Source organism: Gopherus evgoodei, chromosome 9, assembly GCF_007399415.2.
Source record: "Gopherus evgoodei ecotype Sinaloan lineage chromosome 9, rGopEvg1_v1.p, whole genome shotgun sequence".
In the NCBI taxonomy this organism is placed as follows: domain Eukaryota; kingdom Metazoa; phylum Chordata; order Testudines; family Testudinidae; genus Gopherus; species Gopherus evgoodei.
In genome coordinates, this window is record NC_044330.1 from 16241730 (window position 1) to 16259157 (window position 17428).

General features: G+C 42.5%; 1 protein-coding gene across 4 annotated transcripts in view; it reads left to right on the top strand.

The window, feature by feature from the left end:
- Window positions 1-16469, top strand: part of PLD1 (phospholipase D1) — a 136921-nt gene extending 120452 nt beyond the window's left edge. For all 4 annotated transcript variants that reach the window (XM_030576041.1, XM_030576043.1, XM_030576040.1 and 1 more), the window contains 6 exons: window positions 4578-4691; window positions 7024-7073; window positions 8123-8257; window positions 12525-12678; window positions 14021-14138; window positions 14820-16469. In XM_030576041.1, the coding sequence (XP_030431901.1) occupies window positions 4578-4691; window positions 7024-7073; window positions 8123-8257; window positions 12525-12678; window positions 14021-14138; window positions 14820-15044 (796 nt within the window). In that variant the 3' untranslated portion in view covers window positions 15045-16469. The remainder of the gene's footprint in view (window positions 1-4577; window positions 4692-7023; window positions 7074-8122; window positions 8258-12524; window positions 12679-14020; window positions 14139-14819) is intronic.
- The last annotated feature ends 959 nt before the right edge of the window (window positions 16470-17428 follow it).

The following is a 17428-nucleotide window of genomic DNA, read 5'->3' on the forward strand; positions in this document are numbered from 1 at the left end:
GGAAGCGGAATTGACGGAGGAGCTGCGGCCGTCGATCCCGCACTGTGAGGACGGGAGGTAAGTCGAAATAAGATACGTCACCTTCAGCTACGCTGCTCCCGTAGCTGAAGTTGCGTATCTTACATTGACACCGCCTCCCTCCCCCACCCCCAGTGTAGACCAGGCCTAGGATGATATTAAAAAATATTGTAAATGGAATCCAGACTGCATTTGTAAGACACGGTTTAAAAAATATATGTTAAGGGACACAGTCCTTACTCCGAAGCAACATTTATCTGGGCCAAATTCTGCTGTTACACCAATGTAAATCTGCAATAACTCCACTGAAGTTGATGGCATTCTTCTGGACTTGCACTGGTGTTGCTGAGTGTAGAATTTGGCCTTATAAGATACGTTACTTCAGTCAAAAAGCAAGTTGTTGGTACTGCATTTGGTAAATCTTACCTAACATTACGGGTCCATTGCCAGCGTTAGTTTCATGATTCTAACTGTTCTTCAACTTTACACACAAATAAGTTTAATCATATAAACTGGATATGTGGTTTATTGAAGAGCTGTATGCAGGGGATTGATTTTAAATGAAGAGAGTGAAAGCCGCCATGCTCTGAGGAATTTGACTGTGATTCAAGTTTAGACTATTACTGCACTGCCAGCTCCTTCTCTGATAAGTGCTGGAGAATATTTACAATGCCCACATCACTGCAAGAGAACCGTAGTATTTTAAATTGTACAGTAGCTACAGCAGGTTGCATGGATGGATCAGAGTCAGATATCTTAGTGCTGTCACTTAAGAACTGGCCCAGTGATAAACATGGCTAACTGGAGCGTTTAGCAGCAAAGAAGTTAGTTTTGCCTTTTCTATGATCCTGGACAGCTTTGCTTAGGTTTGTTTTTCTGGTGTCTATCTTTCAGGATATGCCTACACTGCAATAAAAGATCTGTAGCTGACCTGGGTTAGCTGACTCAGGCTCACAGGACACAGGCTGTGGGGCTATAAAACTGCAGTGTAGACGTTCAGGCTAGGGCTGGAGCCTAGCTGTGAGACCCCATGAGGTGGGAGGGTCTCAGAGCCCAGGCACCAAGCCAAGCCCAAACATCTACATTGCTATTTTTAGCCCCACAGCCCAAACCCCGCTAGCTTGAGTCAGTTGACTGGGTTTGAGGCTTGGTGCCATGGGGTTTTTATGCAGTTTAGACATACCCTAAGACATTTGTCATACCCTATGGTGTCAGATTGAGTTTATTGCAAACCTTCCTCACTTTTCTTCCCCCTTTCAGCAAACACTTGTGCTTTTCATTTGTGCATGTGGATGAGTTTGATTTACTTGCAGTGTCTTGTCTCTAAATATTCCTTTCGTTCATAAGCATGTGTGAGCTGATTTTCAGAGGTGTTAAGGTCCTCAGAAACCCATTGGAATCATCTTGATTTCAGACTCTTCTGCGCTTTAACATGAAATACAGACAAGTGAAGGAAGTGACACTCCTAAAAGAGAGAGGGGGTCTGATTTTCTTCTTCTTCATGCTGGTGTAAATCAGGAGTCATTAAGATGATAGAAAACCAGTGTGAGGTCAGAATCTGGTTCAGAGTGATCAGAGACACCCTGGAAGAAAGACGGACAGTGGAGAAATTGGTTTGCTTCAACATGAACACCACTGTCTAAAGCGAGAAGATGGAACAACTTGGGGATAGATACAGGAACATGGTCATTGAGCAGTGTATAGTGCAGGTAACTGTACCGTGCTATGGAGAAAAGCCTATAGGCTGATTCTCTTCTCATGCCAGTGTAAATCAGGAGTAACTTCCGTGAAGTCTATGGAATTATACTTGGGTAAAATCAATGAGAGAAGAATCTGGTTCTGCATCTAAAATTGGATATACATCAAAGATAGAAATATTTTGTTGACCAAATTTACCCACTTTTGCAATGTGTCTCACAGTGGCATTTGTATTCAAAAGTGCTAGTATTTGTATGGCAACCTAGTGTTTGTGGCTCCCTGGCATTTGACCATTGTGGTGCAGCATAGTCCCAATCTATCAGCGTAGTCTTGTTAAGCTGGAGAGCCATTCCAAACATATTGTAGATTTCTTACCTATCCTTAATGTCTTATTTATCTTGCCAAGACTGGATGTAATAGGCTGTTTTAACACATACTGTTGGACTGGGTTTCCTCTTTGTAGCTTAAACAGCTGCATTAGAGCTAGCAGAAAATCTATTGTTTAGGCTACATCTACCTTATGAGCACAGAATGTGATTACCAGTTCATGTATATGTAGTTGCACATCTGAGAGTTAGTATCAATAGTAATGTAGCCGTGGCAGGACAAAGCTTCCTGAACAACCTGGGTGTGTACCTCGTGACTTAATGGAGTAGAAGATCAAGTCCATGCTGAATCACCCAGATTGCATTTGTCATAAAGTGCATGGCATTGGCTAGGATGAAGGGAGAAGTGATGTTACACTTTCTTCCATAGAGAAGGGGAAAAACACCAGCTGGCACACAGATATTTAATCCTAAATATAAGATCTTGGCGGAGAGTTCTCAATCAAGTATCATATTTCTCTATTCTGTAGATAAAACATTTTCCACGTTCATAATGTTCCTCTTCTCCTTGTCTCCAGGGCCGGCTTTAGCCATTTCGCCGCCCCAAGCACGGTGGCACGCCACGGGGGACGCTCTGCCGCTCGCCGGTCCCACGGCTCTGATGGACCTCCCGCAGGCGTGCTTGCGGATGCTCCACCAGAGCCACGCGACCAGCAGACCCTCCGCAGGCACGCCTGCAGGAGGTCCACCGGAGCGCCTGCTGCCCTCCCAGCAACCGGCAGAGTGCCCCCCGCAGCATGCCGCCCCAAGCACATGCTTGGCGTGCTGGGGCCTGGAGCTGGCTCTGCTTGTCTCCTCTGTTTCACTGGCATATTTTAGTAGGTTTTATTATGTGTTTAGATAAGCAAACTGGGTTTTGTGTAAGAGCTAGCTGATGATAGGTAATTTTTTCTCTCATCAATATCAATAATTATATCTTTAATTTCCAAATCTTTGCAATTTACATCTCTTCTGTAATGTGCACATGAGACATTTTAACCATTTCTGAAGTTTGCTTTAAAAATAACATTTAATTAAAATTTTATCTATAAACATTTGACAGCTTAAGCTAGGATAAATAGATTCCTTCAGTACTGTATTCCCTTTGTACTTCCTTCTGCTTACTAAAAGATACTGTATTATTCAAATACTGAGATTACAAATGACACATTAAATCATGAAGTGCTTAAGCATATGCTTAGCTTTAAGCACGGGTAATCCTATTGATAGTCCAAAGCAACTGGCAATAATTTCAGGGCCACCGTGGTAGCTATTCCATTAACAGTAGAAATTCCTCCACTGATACATGTACTAGTAGTCACATGAGAACCGGTTTTATCTCCTGGCCATTATTCTGGTCTCTCATCTGAAGGTGCAAGCTAATTAAGGATTTACCCAGGCAAAAATGTAAACTGGTCCACCTAGATACTGTTTTTTAAAATGGCTTTATCCATACTGAAATACATTGCCACCTAGTGATGAGTAAATTAAATAAGAGTCTTTTCACATATAGAATACAGTAACAAAACAATTTGGGCTTTGAAAATTTAGGCAATCAGAAATTACCCACCATTATTATCATGGTGGTAAAAACAGCATCTAAAGCCAGGGAGCATTTGAATTTTAATTAGTGAAATTGCCGTTGTTTGGCACCCTACTGTTATTTTGGATTACTCAGTCTGAAAGGCTTTTTTAGAATTAAGCCACAGTGGAAATTGGCTGGCCCTCAAGATAAGCATCTAACTATCAACAAAAAAAAAAGCAAAAATGGGTGGATTTAGCAAGTCAGAGGTAATCCAGGATCAGATCACAATTAAGGATTCTTGAAAACTGAACCCTTGTGATGTGTGAGGCCAAATATTTGCCCTTTCTAATTATTCTGGAAAGGCCCATTCATCAAAAGCTGGCAGTGCACGGAGTTTTCTATCTATCTCCTCTCCCAGTGTGATCTGCAGCTTGGAAACAGGACAAGGTTGGGAGAGGAGGAAAACTGTAGATTTAATTTTGTTTTCATGCTTGTATTGACTTTACAATAATAATTTATGCTGCTGGCCATGTTCAATAAGATGCTGTCTGTTTAAACTCAGGTTCTAAAATGCACTTATTTTCATAAAGCTGGACACAACAATCAAGAAAATTACCTCGCCCTTGCATCTCTGTGATGCATACCATACCTCTTACACTTAAACAAACATGTCCCAACCTTTCTTTTTATTCTACACCTATTTTTGTTGTTTTCAGTTCTTGGTAAATTACACCTTCTGTGCATGTGCATTTAAATAAATGCTGTAGCACTGACCACAACAGTGGAAAACCTGAACCAAAAATACATTTGACTCACTCTCCCTTAAAAATGAAGTAGAAGCCTACTACAGAAACCATAGGAGTAAGTCAATGGAATGAGAGCCAGTGAATAAGAACTGGTTGCAGGACTGGTGAAAAGAAGTTGAAATTGCAGGAAAATATCCCAAAGAATTATTGGATTATTTATTTTAGAGACAACAAACGATACCGAGTGTATGTGGTGATCCCGCTGTTGCCTGGATTTGAAGGAGATATTTCAACTGGAGGTGGGAATGCACTGCAAGCCATAATGCACTTCAACTACAGGTACTGTACCCAGGCCAAAAAAGGACACAGTACTCTGAGATCTTTATAGTGATCTCCATGGTTTTGTTGATGTGGTGGTGGAGGTGATGATTTGTACTGTGGTAGTGACCACAGGCTCCAGTCAGAATCAAGGCCATATTGTGCTAGGCACTGTACATACATACATACAGTATGCGGGAAAGAAAAAGAAAGTGAACTGTTTATCTGTGATAGAGTTTTTACATTACACGCCAACAGTTTTTTATATTATTGTCGTTGTTTGCAATAGTGCCCTTGGACTTAAAGACTAGCTAATAAAATCCTTGCTGAGCTCTTTGTCTAGGTTGCTTTCTGGATGCACCATAAGGCTCCAAAATAAGTTTGTTTTCTACAAGCACATAGAGCTGGACTTAATTTACTCATACTTGAAATTTCCACCCTTCTTTTAAGAATTTACTACAAGTTACTACATTTACTACAATTTACTACATATCACTACATTTTTTCTAGTTTATCTGTGTGATTTTGATATTTTTTTAGAAGCCTGACAGTATTTTAGTATCAATTTTCCCCGTGGTTTCAACAGAACTGAAATTAACATGGCTTTATTTGTTCAACAACAGATATTAGCACCACAACTCTATCTTTCTTTGAGCTCCACTATCATTAAAGATGACAATTCAGCCCAGAAAAGAGTGCTTTATTTGACTGCCCTGCTGGCCAGCCAGCAGAGGGAGCTCAGAGCTTTATGGTTTTGTCAGCCATATTGCTTTTGTCAAGGGCCGTAGTTAGGTTTCATCAGCAGAGCTTGAATTTCTTGCAGGTATCTCACACAGATTCTGAGATCAGCCTGAGGGCTTGTCTACATCACAAAGTTGCAGCGCTGGTGAGGGGGTTACAGCGCTGCAACTTAGGAGGTGTACACATCTGCAGGGCATCACCAGCGCTGCAACTCCCTGTTTGCAGCGCTGGCCGTACTCCCGTTTTGTCTCGGGTGTAGAGGATCCAGCGCTGGTGATCCAGCGCTGGTAATCAAGTGTAGACACTTACCAGCGCTTTTCTTGACCTCCGTGGAATAAGCAGGTATCCCAGCATACCTGAGGAAGCGTCTGGTAATCAAGCAGGTCTCCTTCCCTGCGGTTTGCAGGGGGGTTCGGGGAACGCGAGAGCAAACCGCGGCGAAGCTGGTCTCCTTTCCCGGTTTGCTCTCGCGTTCCCCGAACCCCCCTTGAAGCCGCCCAACAGCGCTGCAGTGTGGCCACATCTAACACCACTTGCAGCGCTGGTTGCTGTAAGTGTGGCCACTCTTACCCTATACGGGGTACTAATACAGCTGTAACAACCAGCGCTGCAAAATTGTAGATGTAGACATACCCTGAGAGGAATAACTGGCTACATTTTCAAACACGGGCACCTATATTATACCCTGGAAATACGTGCATAAATACTGATATTTAATGTTCACACAGAGCACAGGAGGCCCCATCTGAAAGACCCACACCCAATAAATTTCATGGTGCTAAATATATCACTTTGCAAGGATTGCAAGGTTCAGGCAGGCCTCAAAGTTTTGTAATCTCATGCTCCACAGAGCCTGGCGGTAGAGTGAGGTTGGGGAAGAAAGAGATTTTCAAAGGCACAAATGGCAGGTAGGCCTTAAAACCTAATGAAAGTCATTGCAGATTAGGCACATAGCTACCAATTATACCTTTTAAAATCTCCCCCATAGTCTTTTTCAAAGATGATGCTTAGACTGCTCAGTGATCCCTTCTGGCCCTTGGGACCCCAGGCTCCTCTCTCCTTGTTCAGAAGAGAGAAGCAATCCCAGTACAAGGGTGATGGCGGGGGAAGGCTCTGAAAGGGAAAGGAAGTGGCACTGCTCTGACTGCTTTCTGGGGGAGGGACAGCTGAAGGCAGCATGGGTTTATAAGGGTGCTATGCTACCATAGGGATGGTGAGACCAAGGGACCAACACTGAGAGTCCAGTGACCAGGAGAATCATACTTAGGTTATGTCTACACAGAGATTTTTCAGCCCTGTGAGCCCGATTTAGCTGGCCCAGGCCAGATGTGAATTTTTAACTCCATGTAGACTACAGTATCTTCCCCAGCATAAGGTGACGGACCAGTGGTGTATACGAACTTCTATGCCTTCTGTGTTCTACACCCATGTTGATATTTGTTTAGGAAAAATGTATTCTGAGAATGTCACAGCTCTTCTCTTTATATGATACTTAAAATGTGTCTTGTGTTTGAGATTAGCACGTTAGGATTATCGCTAACTTCATATACTTAATTGTACATCGTTGCTTCAGATCGCTTGTATTTGTAACTGCCACCTTAATTCTTTCCAGGACTATGTGCAGAGGAGATAATTCTATCCTGGGACAGTTGAAAGCAGAGAGTAAGTGCTTTGTTTCCCTCTCTGTGTAATGTTCATCATTAGGTCTTGAGGACACTAAACTTTGATTGATTAGCTATAAAGCATAAATGAGCTCATCCAGTTGCCAGTTATATAAACATCAATAACACAAAATACTGCAATTATGTCAAATATCAAACATCTTCAAAATAAGGAAAACACACAAGCCAAAAACATCCATGTGTCTGACGAAATATAATCAAGCAGTAAGATCCAATCGGTGGCATCCTTGTGGACAAGACTCCCAAAATTTATTTCTATTTAGCTTGACGTCAAGTTGATTTCTAAGATTGGGTTATGCAACACAAAGATGGAGTGAGGACAATAGAAGTGTGTATTTTATAGATTGTTGGGTGGGGAATTCTTATGTATGTTTCTTCACCACTTTGAGATTTTGTTTATTGGGTCATATAGCCTTGGGTTGTTTTAGATATGGTTTTTTGTTACACTGTTGCTTGGCACCCAATGACCACACAAGAGATAAAACTATTTAATTATAACACTTATCATAATTGCTTTCCCGGGGTCAGCCTGCGTCCTTAAATTTGCTTGGATGGAAATCAGAGCACCATGAAAAACATGTTTCATAAATACACATGCCATATAATACATCCTTGATTCATGTATCTTTGTCTAAATCTGAACTGTAGGTCATTTAAAATAGAAAATGGTTTCTATAGCTTGTGCAGACAAAAAAATGATTACAACCTCTTCCCCACAGCTCAGTCAGAGAAAGCAGCCAACTAGCCAAATGATTCTCAGTTGTTAGCATCAATTGGAGGTGCTAATATACAACACAAGGCAGAGTTTGGTCCAAAATGGGGGAATCCCTGGGTAGCCAGTCAAGCTGGCTATATGGATCAGAATGGCACAGAGAGGCACAGCAGAGTAACATCTATTTTAAAGAGACTTATTTACATTATGTTATTGTTAAGGAGATGTTGAAAGTTAACTGTTTTGCTTTTCCTTGCCTTTATATTACTAATGACCATCTCTCTCTCCCCCACCTCTTTGTCCCTTTTAATCCTTAGTTGGAGATCAGTGGATAAACTACATATCGTTCTGTGGACTTCGAACCTACGCTGAGCTGGACGGAAATCTTGTCACTGAACTCATCTATGTTCACAGCAAATTGCTTATAGCTGACGACAACACTGTCATCATTGGTGAGTCAAACCATTGCAGGGGAAATTTGTACCATTTGACTACCCTGACTGAAAAATCCCGTTAGATTTCTCTGCCCTGTACAAAGTGCACATGGCTATCACTACTTGCTGTGCTTTCTTCCATTTTACCTGCTAACCTATTCCCTGTGTTGTATATTGAATTTAAATGTGAAGTAATTAGGAGTTAATGGGGGAAGCGAGATGGAGGAAGGCTTCTAAAGTGTATTGATTAATTGATAAAGAAATGTGGCTTTGAAATTCCCCCTGATGGTTAAACTTGTCCCACCGCAGGGAATTCTGTCCATTTGTTTTAATCAAACTCAGCTTTAGCCACTAAATTGCGAGAGTTGTCATCTGTTCCTTAAAGAACAGAATATGCTGTGAAATTTGGAAGGCTTGGGGAACATGTGACCATTGGGAAGATATGTTCTAACAAGTCATAGATGCTGTTCATTTGTCTCTCTGTTATTGTATATTTATTATAAGGCCATAAAATAACAACGTAAAGCCAAATTCAGCACTGATTTATACCACAGAATACAAGAGAAGAATTTGACCCAGAGTTACTCCTATTTCCTTAAGAAAGCCCTTTTCAGTCTGTTATAGCAGTACGAAGGCTTTGACCATGAGCATCATAATATTAGGTCTTGTAAGAAGGAGAACGATACTGTCCTCCTCCTCAGAGACAATCCTGATAACGTACAGCTTTAGATAGGTTGAAGTTTGGATCAGGAGAGTTTGGTACATACTTGTCCATTTGATAGTCTTCTTACATCTCTAGTATGAAGAACAGCCACAATAGTTTTACTATTGATGATCATACACGCAGGACTAATTCTGTGGTGCATCCATCTAAATGCAGGCAGGCATGGTGATGTGCTATATGTATGTTTTGCTGTCATCCAAGGGTATATCTACCCTGCCAAAAAGAAAAAAAAAAAAAAAGACCCATGGCAGCAAATCTCAAAGCCCACATTAACTGATTTATGTTTGAGGAGGTTCTCACTCTGGGGCTAAAAATAACAACGTAAATGTTCAGGCTTGGACTGGAGCCAGGTCTCTGATACCAACCCCCTGTCTGGGTTTCAGAGCCTGGGCTCCAAGAATGTCTACACTGCTATTTTCAGTTGATCCGGGCTCTGAGACTCGCTGCCGCAGGTCTTTTTGCAGTGTAGACATACCCCCAAGCTCAATGTACCAGCTGTGGAGCTAAATACATCCTCCAGTGCTGCCCCATGCACCTAACACATTCCTACTGAAGTGCTAACATTCTAATGGGAAAGGCAAGGGCCTGTTTCTGCAGCTGCAGTAGGAGAGCAGTGACACAGATGTTTACAAGTTTCAGAGCCTGGGCTCCAAGAATGTCTACACTGCTATTTTCAGTTGATCCGGGCTCTGAGACTCGCTGCCGCAGGTCTTTTTGCAGTGTAGACATACCCCCAAGCTCAATGTACCAGCTGTGGAGCTAAATACATCCTCCAGTGCTGCCCCATGCACCTAACACATTCCTACTGAAGTGCTAACATTCTAATGGGAAAGGCAAGGGCCTGTTTCTGCAGCTGCAGTAGGAGAGCAGTGACACAGATGTTTACAAGCTGGTGAGGCACAAATTTGTCCTATCTTAAATTTCCTGCTGATTAATTGATTTAAACTTCAATTAATTTGGTTAATTCCTTCCCTCCCACAAAAGAAAAGAATTCCACGTAACTGAAGCCCTCAGTGATTGAAGCATATGGGAATAAATTCTTAGTTCAGCTGCATTGTGGAGGAGTGTGATTATTTTAAGGAGGTTGACTTTATTTTTTCCCTTCTCATTAGCAACTCCTGATAAAGCAGTAGTCAGTATATTCAATCACTGGGATTACTAAAGCATCTGGGTTTCTTTCTGTAAGAACCTGCTTGTTGCAGGGTTTTTGCTTTGCCTGGAGTGTTTTGTAGGTATATGTTAATTTGCTAAATCCCAGCTATTGTAGTCTCTTGCTGCTCCTTCCCCCAGAACAAACTCTTGCCTGCTTTTCTGTGCCATGGTTTTTTTCCTGATCTCTGTGCAGTACAGATTAAGCAAGTTTTTCTGCAAGCATTGGGCGGGCAACTAAGCAAAGTGCCTAAGTGCATTGTCCATTTTATATGTGCAGCGTGATTGTGCCCTCACTTTTGGATGCCCAGTCAGTGGGAGATGCAGGAATGGGCACACAAAGTCAGAGGCTTGCTTAGGGATAGTTGCCAGTTTCTCCCTGACTGTAACAGGATCCTGACGCAAACACCCGTTGAAAATAGCTAAGGCATTAGAATGATTCTTGGCTGCATGGGCAGTTAGCTGATCTGTGTTGAATGAGCTGGTTCTCTGAGCCCAGTTCTTAGCATGTGTGTGTCCCCACCTTAAAGACCACAATCAGAATCTGAACTAATTGGCACCTGCAAAGAGTGACTAAACACTGGATGGCCATAGAGAACCTGCCAGTCTTGGAGATGATCTCTGGAGAACAGAATGAAGCACAATAGCCGAGTACCGGGGAGAAGTTTCTACTACCCATCTCCATTCTTGTTATTTGTTTTCCCCCAAATAAGCTTATTCTCTGTCACTCTGGCACCTTTAAACTGCCATAACTGCACTCAAAACATTTTTAAAGAGAGGGGAAAAGTTATAATTATATATTAGGACGTGTGCATATATTCTGAAAGAATTGTCTGATATTTTGGCTCTTTACATTTTGTGCAATATGTTCTAATGCTACCTCAACAGCACAGCAAAGAATAGAAAAAGAACAAATGTCGCTGTTGGTTAGAATGGCCTCTACGGAGGGTACATTTTCATTGTATTGGCAATACTTGGGACCTGGCACACATGGCTCTCCATACATAGAAATAAAAATTTGGCCCCTGGGAGTTTTGGAAGCCTTACTAGTTGCTAGAAACTGGAGTCCTCCATCTCTCAGTGCAGTATGACTCAGAAATTATTTCCTTCTTTCTTAACCCCACTCCCCCCCAAAATACCCTGAAGGTGTTTTCTTTTTCTGTTTATTTTAGAAGAAACACTAATGCTGCGTAAGTGGGCTCTGCTGTGCAACTTACTTTAACACTGATTCAGCCTGGGCTTATGGCACAAATCCAAATAAAAAATTTTCCTTTCTTATGAAATAAATGAAGCAAAGAAAATCCATAGAATGACTTCAAACAAAGAAGCCAGCTTGTGTCATTAAACATATTAAATAAAGACCACATTAAACTCTGACCCTTCCCATTGCATGCCATGGTATCGCTCTGCAAAAATAGCTGGAGGCTACTGAGAAATTAAGCTTTAAAACCTTGTGTGTTGGATTCAAAATTGTTTAACCTTCTTTCATGCCTTGGAGTTTATGGAGAATGTGGAGATTTTTTCCCCCACATACTGATCTTGGCTCTTTTGTGGCTCTTTAAATCAGAAGTAGCTTTGATGTAGGGTCTGCTCTAACAAATCTTCATCTCGAGACTCTCCATCCTTTGCAACCTAAATTGATTTGCTAACGATAATGTTCACATGACATTTACAGTGATCTTCTCCAGTTCCAACAAGTGGCAAATGTAATTTAGCCTGCTCTCTACCACCTACTGACAAAGGAGAAGATTTTTAACCTATGAACTCCCGCAGTGTTTTATCAGAGACTGAGGACAACTGAGTTCAGGTCGGCTAAGTCCAGGCAGCTGAACTTGTTGTATGCACAGGCAAGGAACCACACAGTGGGATGGTAGAGGGTGGTCGACAGCAGGGCCGGCTCTAGCCATTTCGCCACCCCAAGCACGACGGCACGCCGCGGGGAGCGCTCTGCAGCTCGCCGGTCCCGCGGCTCTGGTGGACCTCCCGCAGGCGTGCCTGCGGATGCTCCACCGGAGCCGCCTGCTGCCCCCCGCGGCATGCCACCCCAAGCACGCGCTTGGCGCGCTGGGGCCTGGAGCCGGCCCTGGTCAACAGTAAAGTGATGGTGGTAGAATATACACAGAAGAGTGTGAGGTTTGAGGTGAGCTACTCATTGAAGCTCTCCTTTTTACACAAGAGTGGTGTGTCTTTCTACCTAGTCTCAGGGCATACTGTGAATGCTGGGGCCCTGCAAAGGAGAAGCTGGAAAGACCCAGTTCTTGAAGTTATTTGGTGCCTAATTCCCATAGCTTTGAGGATCTGGGTCCATGTTCTGCTGGTGGTAAACAGGCCTATCACCTTTGTGGTGGTCGCATTCCTTGGGGAATCGGTATGTATTGTTTGTGGTGTTACAGTTTTTGTTTCCCTTGAAAGGCTCTGCTAACATCAATGACCGCAGCATGCTGGGAAAACGCGACAGTGAAATGGCTATCATTGTGCAAGACACCGAAACCGTCCCTTCAGTGATGGATGGAAAGGACTACAAAGCCGGACGATTTGCTCAGTCACTCCGCCTCCGGTGTTTTAGGTATGAGTTCTAGAAACTAATTACGGTGCATGGAAATCTCTTGCTAAATTCTTGGGTGCCAGAAAGATCTTACCCACTGAGGTCTTTTCCCAGCTGGTTGTGGTAATTCGTATTTTGTACTTGTGCAGGAAGATACAGTCCTGCTGCCTTGCAGGGATTGCATTCCTCATTGATTTTGAAAAGGGAGCATCTGTGCAGTTGTCCGTAAAGGATCTGCACAGGATTAAAGATATGAGTGGGTTTAACTCCTGTAAAATCAATGAACCTTCACCTACTTATACGTGGACTGAGTTTAGCCCAGAGAGTTTTGTGGTTGCCTAGATTTCCAATGCAGTGTCCCATTTCTTCCTCTCCTCCCCCCCATGACTATTTGGATTACAAATCTTGGGAGTCTGTTTTTGTTAAATTTTTCCTTGACCCCTTCAGTAGGGGGAACGTGCACAGAAGACAATGGAACTTTGCTAAGGAACAAATACTGCCACTGTACTGTATCAGTTTTAGGTGGTGGTGTCTTTTTTTTTTGTACTGGGAATTTGTTCAGTCAGAGAAGCCATCTGGCCAGCAGCACAGCTATTTTCTCATTAAAACACTTTTTTCCCCGCATTTTCCATCTGGATGGTTTTTAAACATAAAGGAGGAGAAGATAAGGCAGCGCTAAGGCTGACAGACTATTCTGTGTAGGAAACGTCGGCAGACAAGGAAGTCTTAGTGCGCGCAGCGCCATCTATTAAGTATTGAGGACATTATCTGAGGGAACCCTTTTCTTTCTTTCTTCAGGATTGAGTTGTTGGGTTGTTGTTTTTTTTCACATCGAAGGAGTGTGCCTAGTGGTTAGAGCAGGGGACCGCGAACACACAGCTCCGCTACTGACAGCCTGATTTTGCAAGATGCTGAACCTCTCTTGGGGGATGTACGTTCTCGGCTCCCATTGGTGGGACTGACTGGTATTCTGAACTGATGACTTTAGTCCCCTTCCGTGATTACCTTCTGGAAAACCTGCTGTTGATTTTGCAGAAGGATTCTCACTCTCTGATAAACAATATCCCCATCTTTTTAGTATATGTTTGTGCAATGCTGAGCACAATGGGGCTGCAATGCAAATAATAATAATAAAAAAAATAGCAACATGGGTCCTTTATGAGTTTTCGGTTTTGGATGGTTTGTTAGAGTCACTTAACTCAATAATTGCACGTGACTGGTTTTGTTATCTGCTGGTTTTGTCTTCCTCCAGAAGAAAGAAGCTGATTACAAGGATCACATTCCATTCCTGTTCATGAAAATTCTCTGGAGGGTTCTGTGTTATCTTCTAGTGACATCAGTTCTTTCCCCCTCCACTTTTCAGGGTTGTTCTTGGTTGTTCAACAGACCTCAGTGCTGATCTTCAGGATCCAGTCTCTGACAGATTCTTCAAGGAGGTGTGGGTTGCAACAGCTGCCCGCAATGCCACTATTTTTGATAAGGTGAAGTACCAGGCCATTTTCCCTTTTTGCTTCCAACAGGCTGACTGTTGATGGATGTAAAGGAGAGAAGCAACATTTTGGTTTTGTGGGAGAGGGACTGGTGGGGCAGGAGGGTTCAATCTCTAGATCTCATCAAGATGTTTTGAATACTGAAATTATACAAGCTATGAGCATCAAAAGGCCACATCAGATGAAGGGTTTTCTTTTTGCCACTGGCAGAACTTTTTGGACCCTTAAATACTGTTGGCAGACAAGCAAGGTAGCAACTCTGATTGTCCTCACATTTATACACTGATTTTACAGAGTATTGTAGTTCCAGTTTCTGGAGCTCTTGATTTACATCAGCATGTGTCCTGTAAGAAAGAATCGTCTATTTGCCTGTATGCAAAGCAAGGCTCACTGATAAAGCAAACTGGCTATTGCTAATTTTGGATAATCTCCTGTAGGGATCAGGAAAAGTCTCCGGAATCCTAATTTGCGAACTTCAGTCTCTTGCGATTGCTGTCCAGATTTTCTCATAAAGGCGTGTGTACAAATTGTTAAGCTCCCCAGGGTCCGTTAGCCAATTCACTTAAAAATATATGAAGGTGTTTACAGTAGCGTCAGTTTCCACCGTGGAATGCATGTCGTGATATTTTCCTGTATGCTTATGTGCCACCTCCTCTTTCCATTTCAAATCAGGTGTTCCGATGCCTTCCCAGTGATGAGGTGACAAATTTAGCCCAGCTGCGTGACTTCATCGCCAAGTCAAAATTGGTAACCCAAGATGCTGCAAAAGCAGCAGAAGAATTAAAGAAGATTCACGGATTTCTAGTGCAATTCCCCTTTCATTTCCTGTATGAAGAAAACTTGCTGCCTTCTGTTGGAACAAAAGAATCTATGGTACCCATGGAAGTTTGGACTTAGGGTGATTTAGACTGCATCAGAATTTAAAGTCTGGTTCCTTGGAGACAGTTTGCATACCGGATGATTTCAGGAAGCTTTGTATTGCCAAGGTAGCCACCAAAAAGGTCTCCATCAGTCTAATGTGCCTTTCTTAAGGATTTTGGTGAAACAACTTTAGACAAAATGACACTGTTATGGGGAGGGAGAGAAAATTTGGCACTGATGATCATTGACAATTTCTATTATTTGAAAAGGACAATACTTCTTTACAAACATATTGTAAGCACCTTAAAGATGCAGGCCACTTGTATGAGGGGAGACAAATCATAATGTATATTATTATTGCCAGCATGATCATACATGTACAGTGATTCTGATACCCAGGAGTTGTAGGCCTGTTTGTGCTTTCTAAATCTTTGTATGCTCACAGTTTATTACCTAGCTGGATTTACCCTCTTCCTCATCTCTGTTTTGTATCCCTTCAAGTATTCCCTCACTGCTTACATCTCCATAATGGTTGGGAAATGTGGCCTGAGGCCAAGTCAGGTGTTCCTGTGATCATTGCCTATCAAGCTTAGATCTTACATTGCATATATGGCAAAGGACTAACACTCTTATGTCAGAATCAGTGGTGCTGTCTCTTCTCCTGGCCCCAGGGGAGACATTGGTTTTTTCACTACAGCTACAGCAATCAACATTCCTCATGCTCAGCATGGCACCATGTAGATCTCCATGAGGAGCAATCCCTAATGGAGATTGAGGTGATGAGAATCTCCTGAATTCTGTTTTTTCAGGGTTTGCAGAACTTGTTAGAGCTCAGCAACCTTTTTTCTTACTATCTAAACTATAATTTTTTCCCCAAGGGAGAATCAGCTTTTTAACCCTACATTTTTCTAGCTAAAGGAAAGCCTGCTGCTATGTATTAGGGAGACAAGGATCCCAAAAGCTAGGTTGGCAAAGTTGGGTCCTCTGTTTGGATCACTGTGCTGTGGGTGTACATTGCATTAAATACGTAGAGCTTTCCTCTGCTTTCTTTTCCACTGTTTCATCTATAAGGAACAAGAACCCAGTAACAGTTGAGTAAGAGTTGAAATTTTGAGCTGACGATGTTCAAAGTTGATCAAAATCGTTCATACTGAGTTTGATCACCCTCCAGAGGCTAGTGGGGAGATAGCACTGAACTTGTCTCTGGGACCAGCTCCAGTAATGGGAAGACATGGTTTTGAACAGTCTCTGCAAGACAGAAATGTGACTCCATGTCATCCCAAGGACTGATAAACTCAGTCAGCATGGTCAGTCTTTTTGCTTTCCATTTATTAATACGAGTAGCACAATTAATAAGAAACTCATAATACTGGGTTCCTATCTGGACAGAGTGAGAAGCAGAGGCCTTGGCTACACGGGCGCTCTACGGCGCTGCAACTTTCTTGCTCAGGGGTGTGAAAAAACACACCCCTGAGCGCAGCAAGTTGCAGCGCTGTAAAGCGCCAGTGTAAACAGTGTCCCAGTGCTGGGACCGCGGCTCCCAGCGCTGTAAGCTAATCCCCTCGGGGAGGTGGAGTACCTGCAGTGCTGGGAGAGCTCTCTCCCAGCGCTGGCACCGCAACCACACTCGCACTTAAAGCGCTGCTGCGGGAGCACTCTGCAGCAGCGCTTTGGAGTTTCGAGTGTAGCCAAGCCCTGAGACTCCCATCTCTGAATGCAGAATGTTAATTGATTCAGTGGGAGTGCCATTCACCAAGCAAGGGCCAAATGTGGCCCATAATCTGTGGTCCAGTAAAAACCCTCACTATTCCTTATGTATAAGGCTTACAAACTTTCATTGCTATTTTTATTTTTGCTAAAAAATTCCAATTGTTATAAGTAAATTTTTCCTTAAAAAAAAAAGACGTTTGACAGGCTTCCAACATGCATTCATTAGTTTATAAAACAAAAATCATGACCCCCTTTTGAAAGATATGTGCCAACTGTGTTTTGGGCACATCTTACATTTAAGCTGATTGCTCTATATATTTTAAGAAATGTAATTGGGCATAGAGTCATTTTCCAACACTACATCACATTAATAAGTAGCAAACACTAACATTCCTCAAGGGCAGCCCAAGTCCTAACTAGTTGCTATGTTTCATGTTACTTCGTGCTCATATTTTATAGATGCAATTAATTAGTGTTATGGACAGGACTCACAACCATTCCTTATACTCGGTGAACTGGTGGTCTATTTAATCTGTCAATAGTGCATGCACAGCTTTTGTGAAGTAAGCTGCAATGTGTTTATGGGTACTGTGATTTCGTGTAGTGCACTGCTGATAACTAGGTTCCCTCAAGATTTGTTGGGCATTGTTATTTAAAATCATATTGGTTGTTTAAAATGAGACACCGGGTTGACCTGCCAGCTCCTTTGC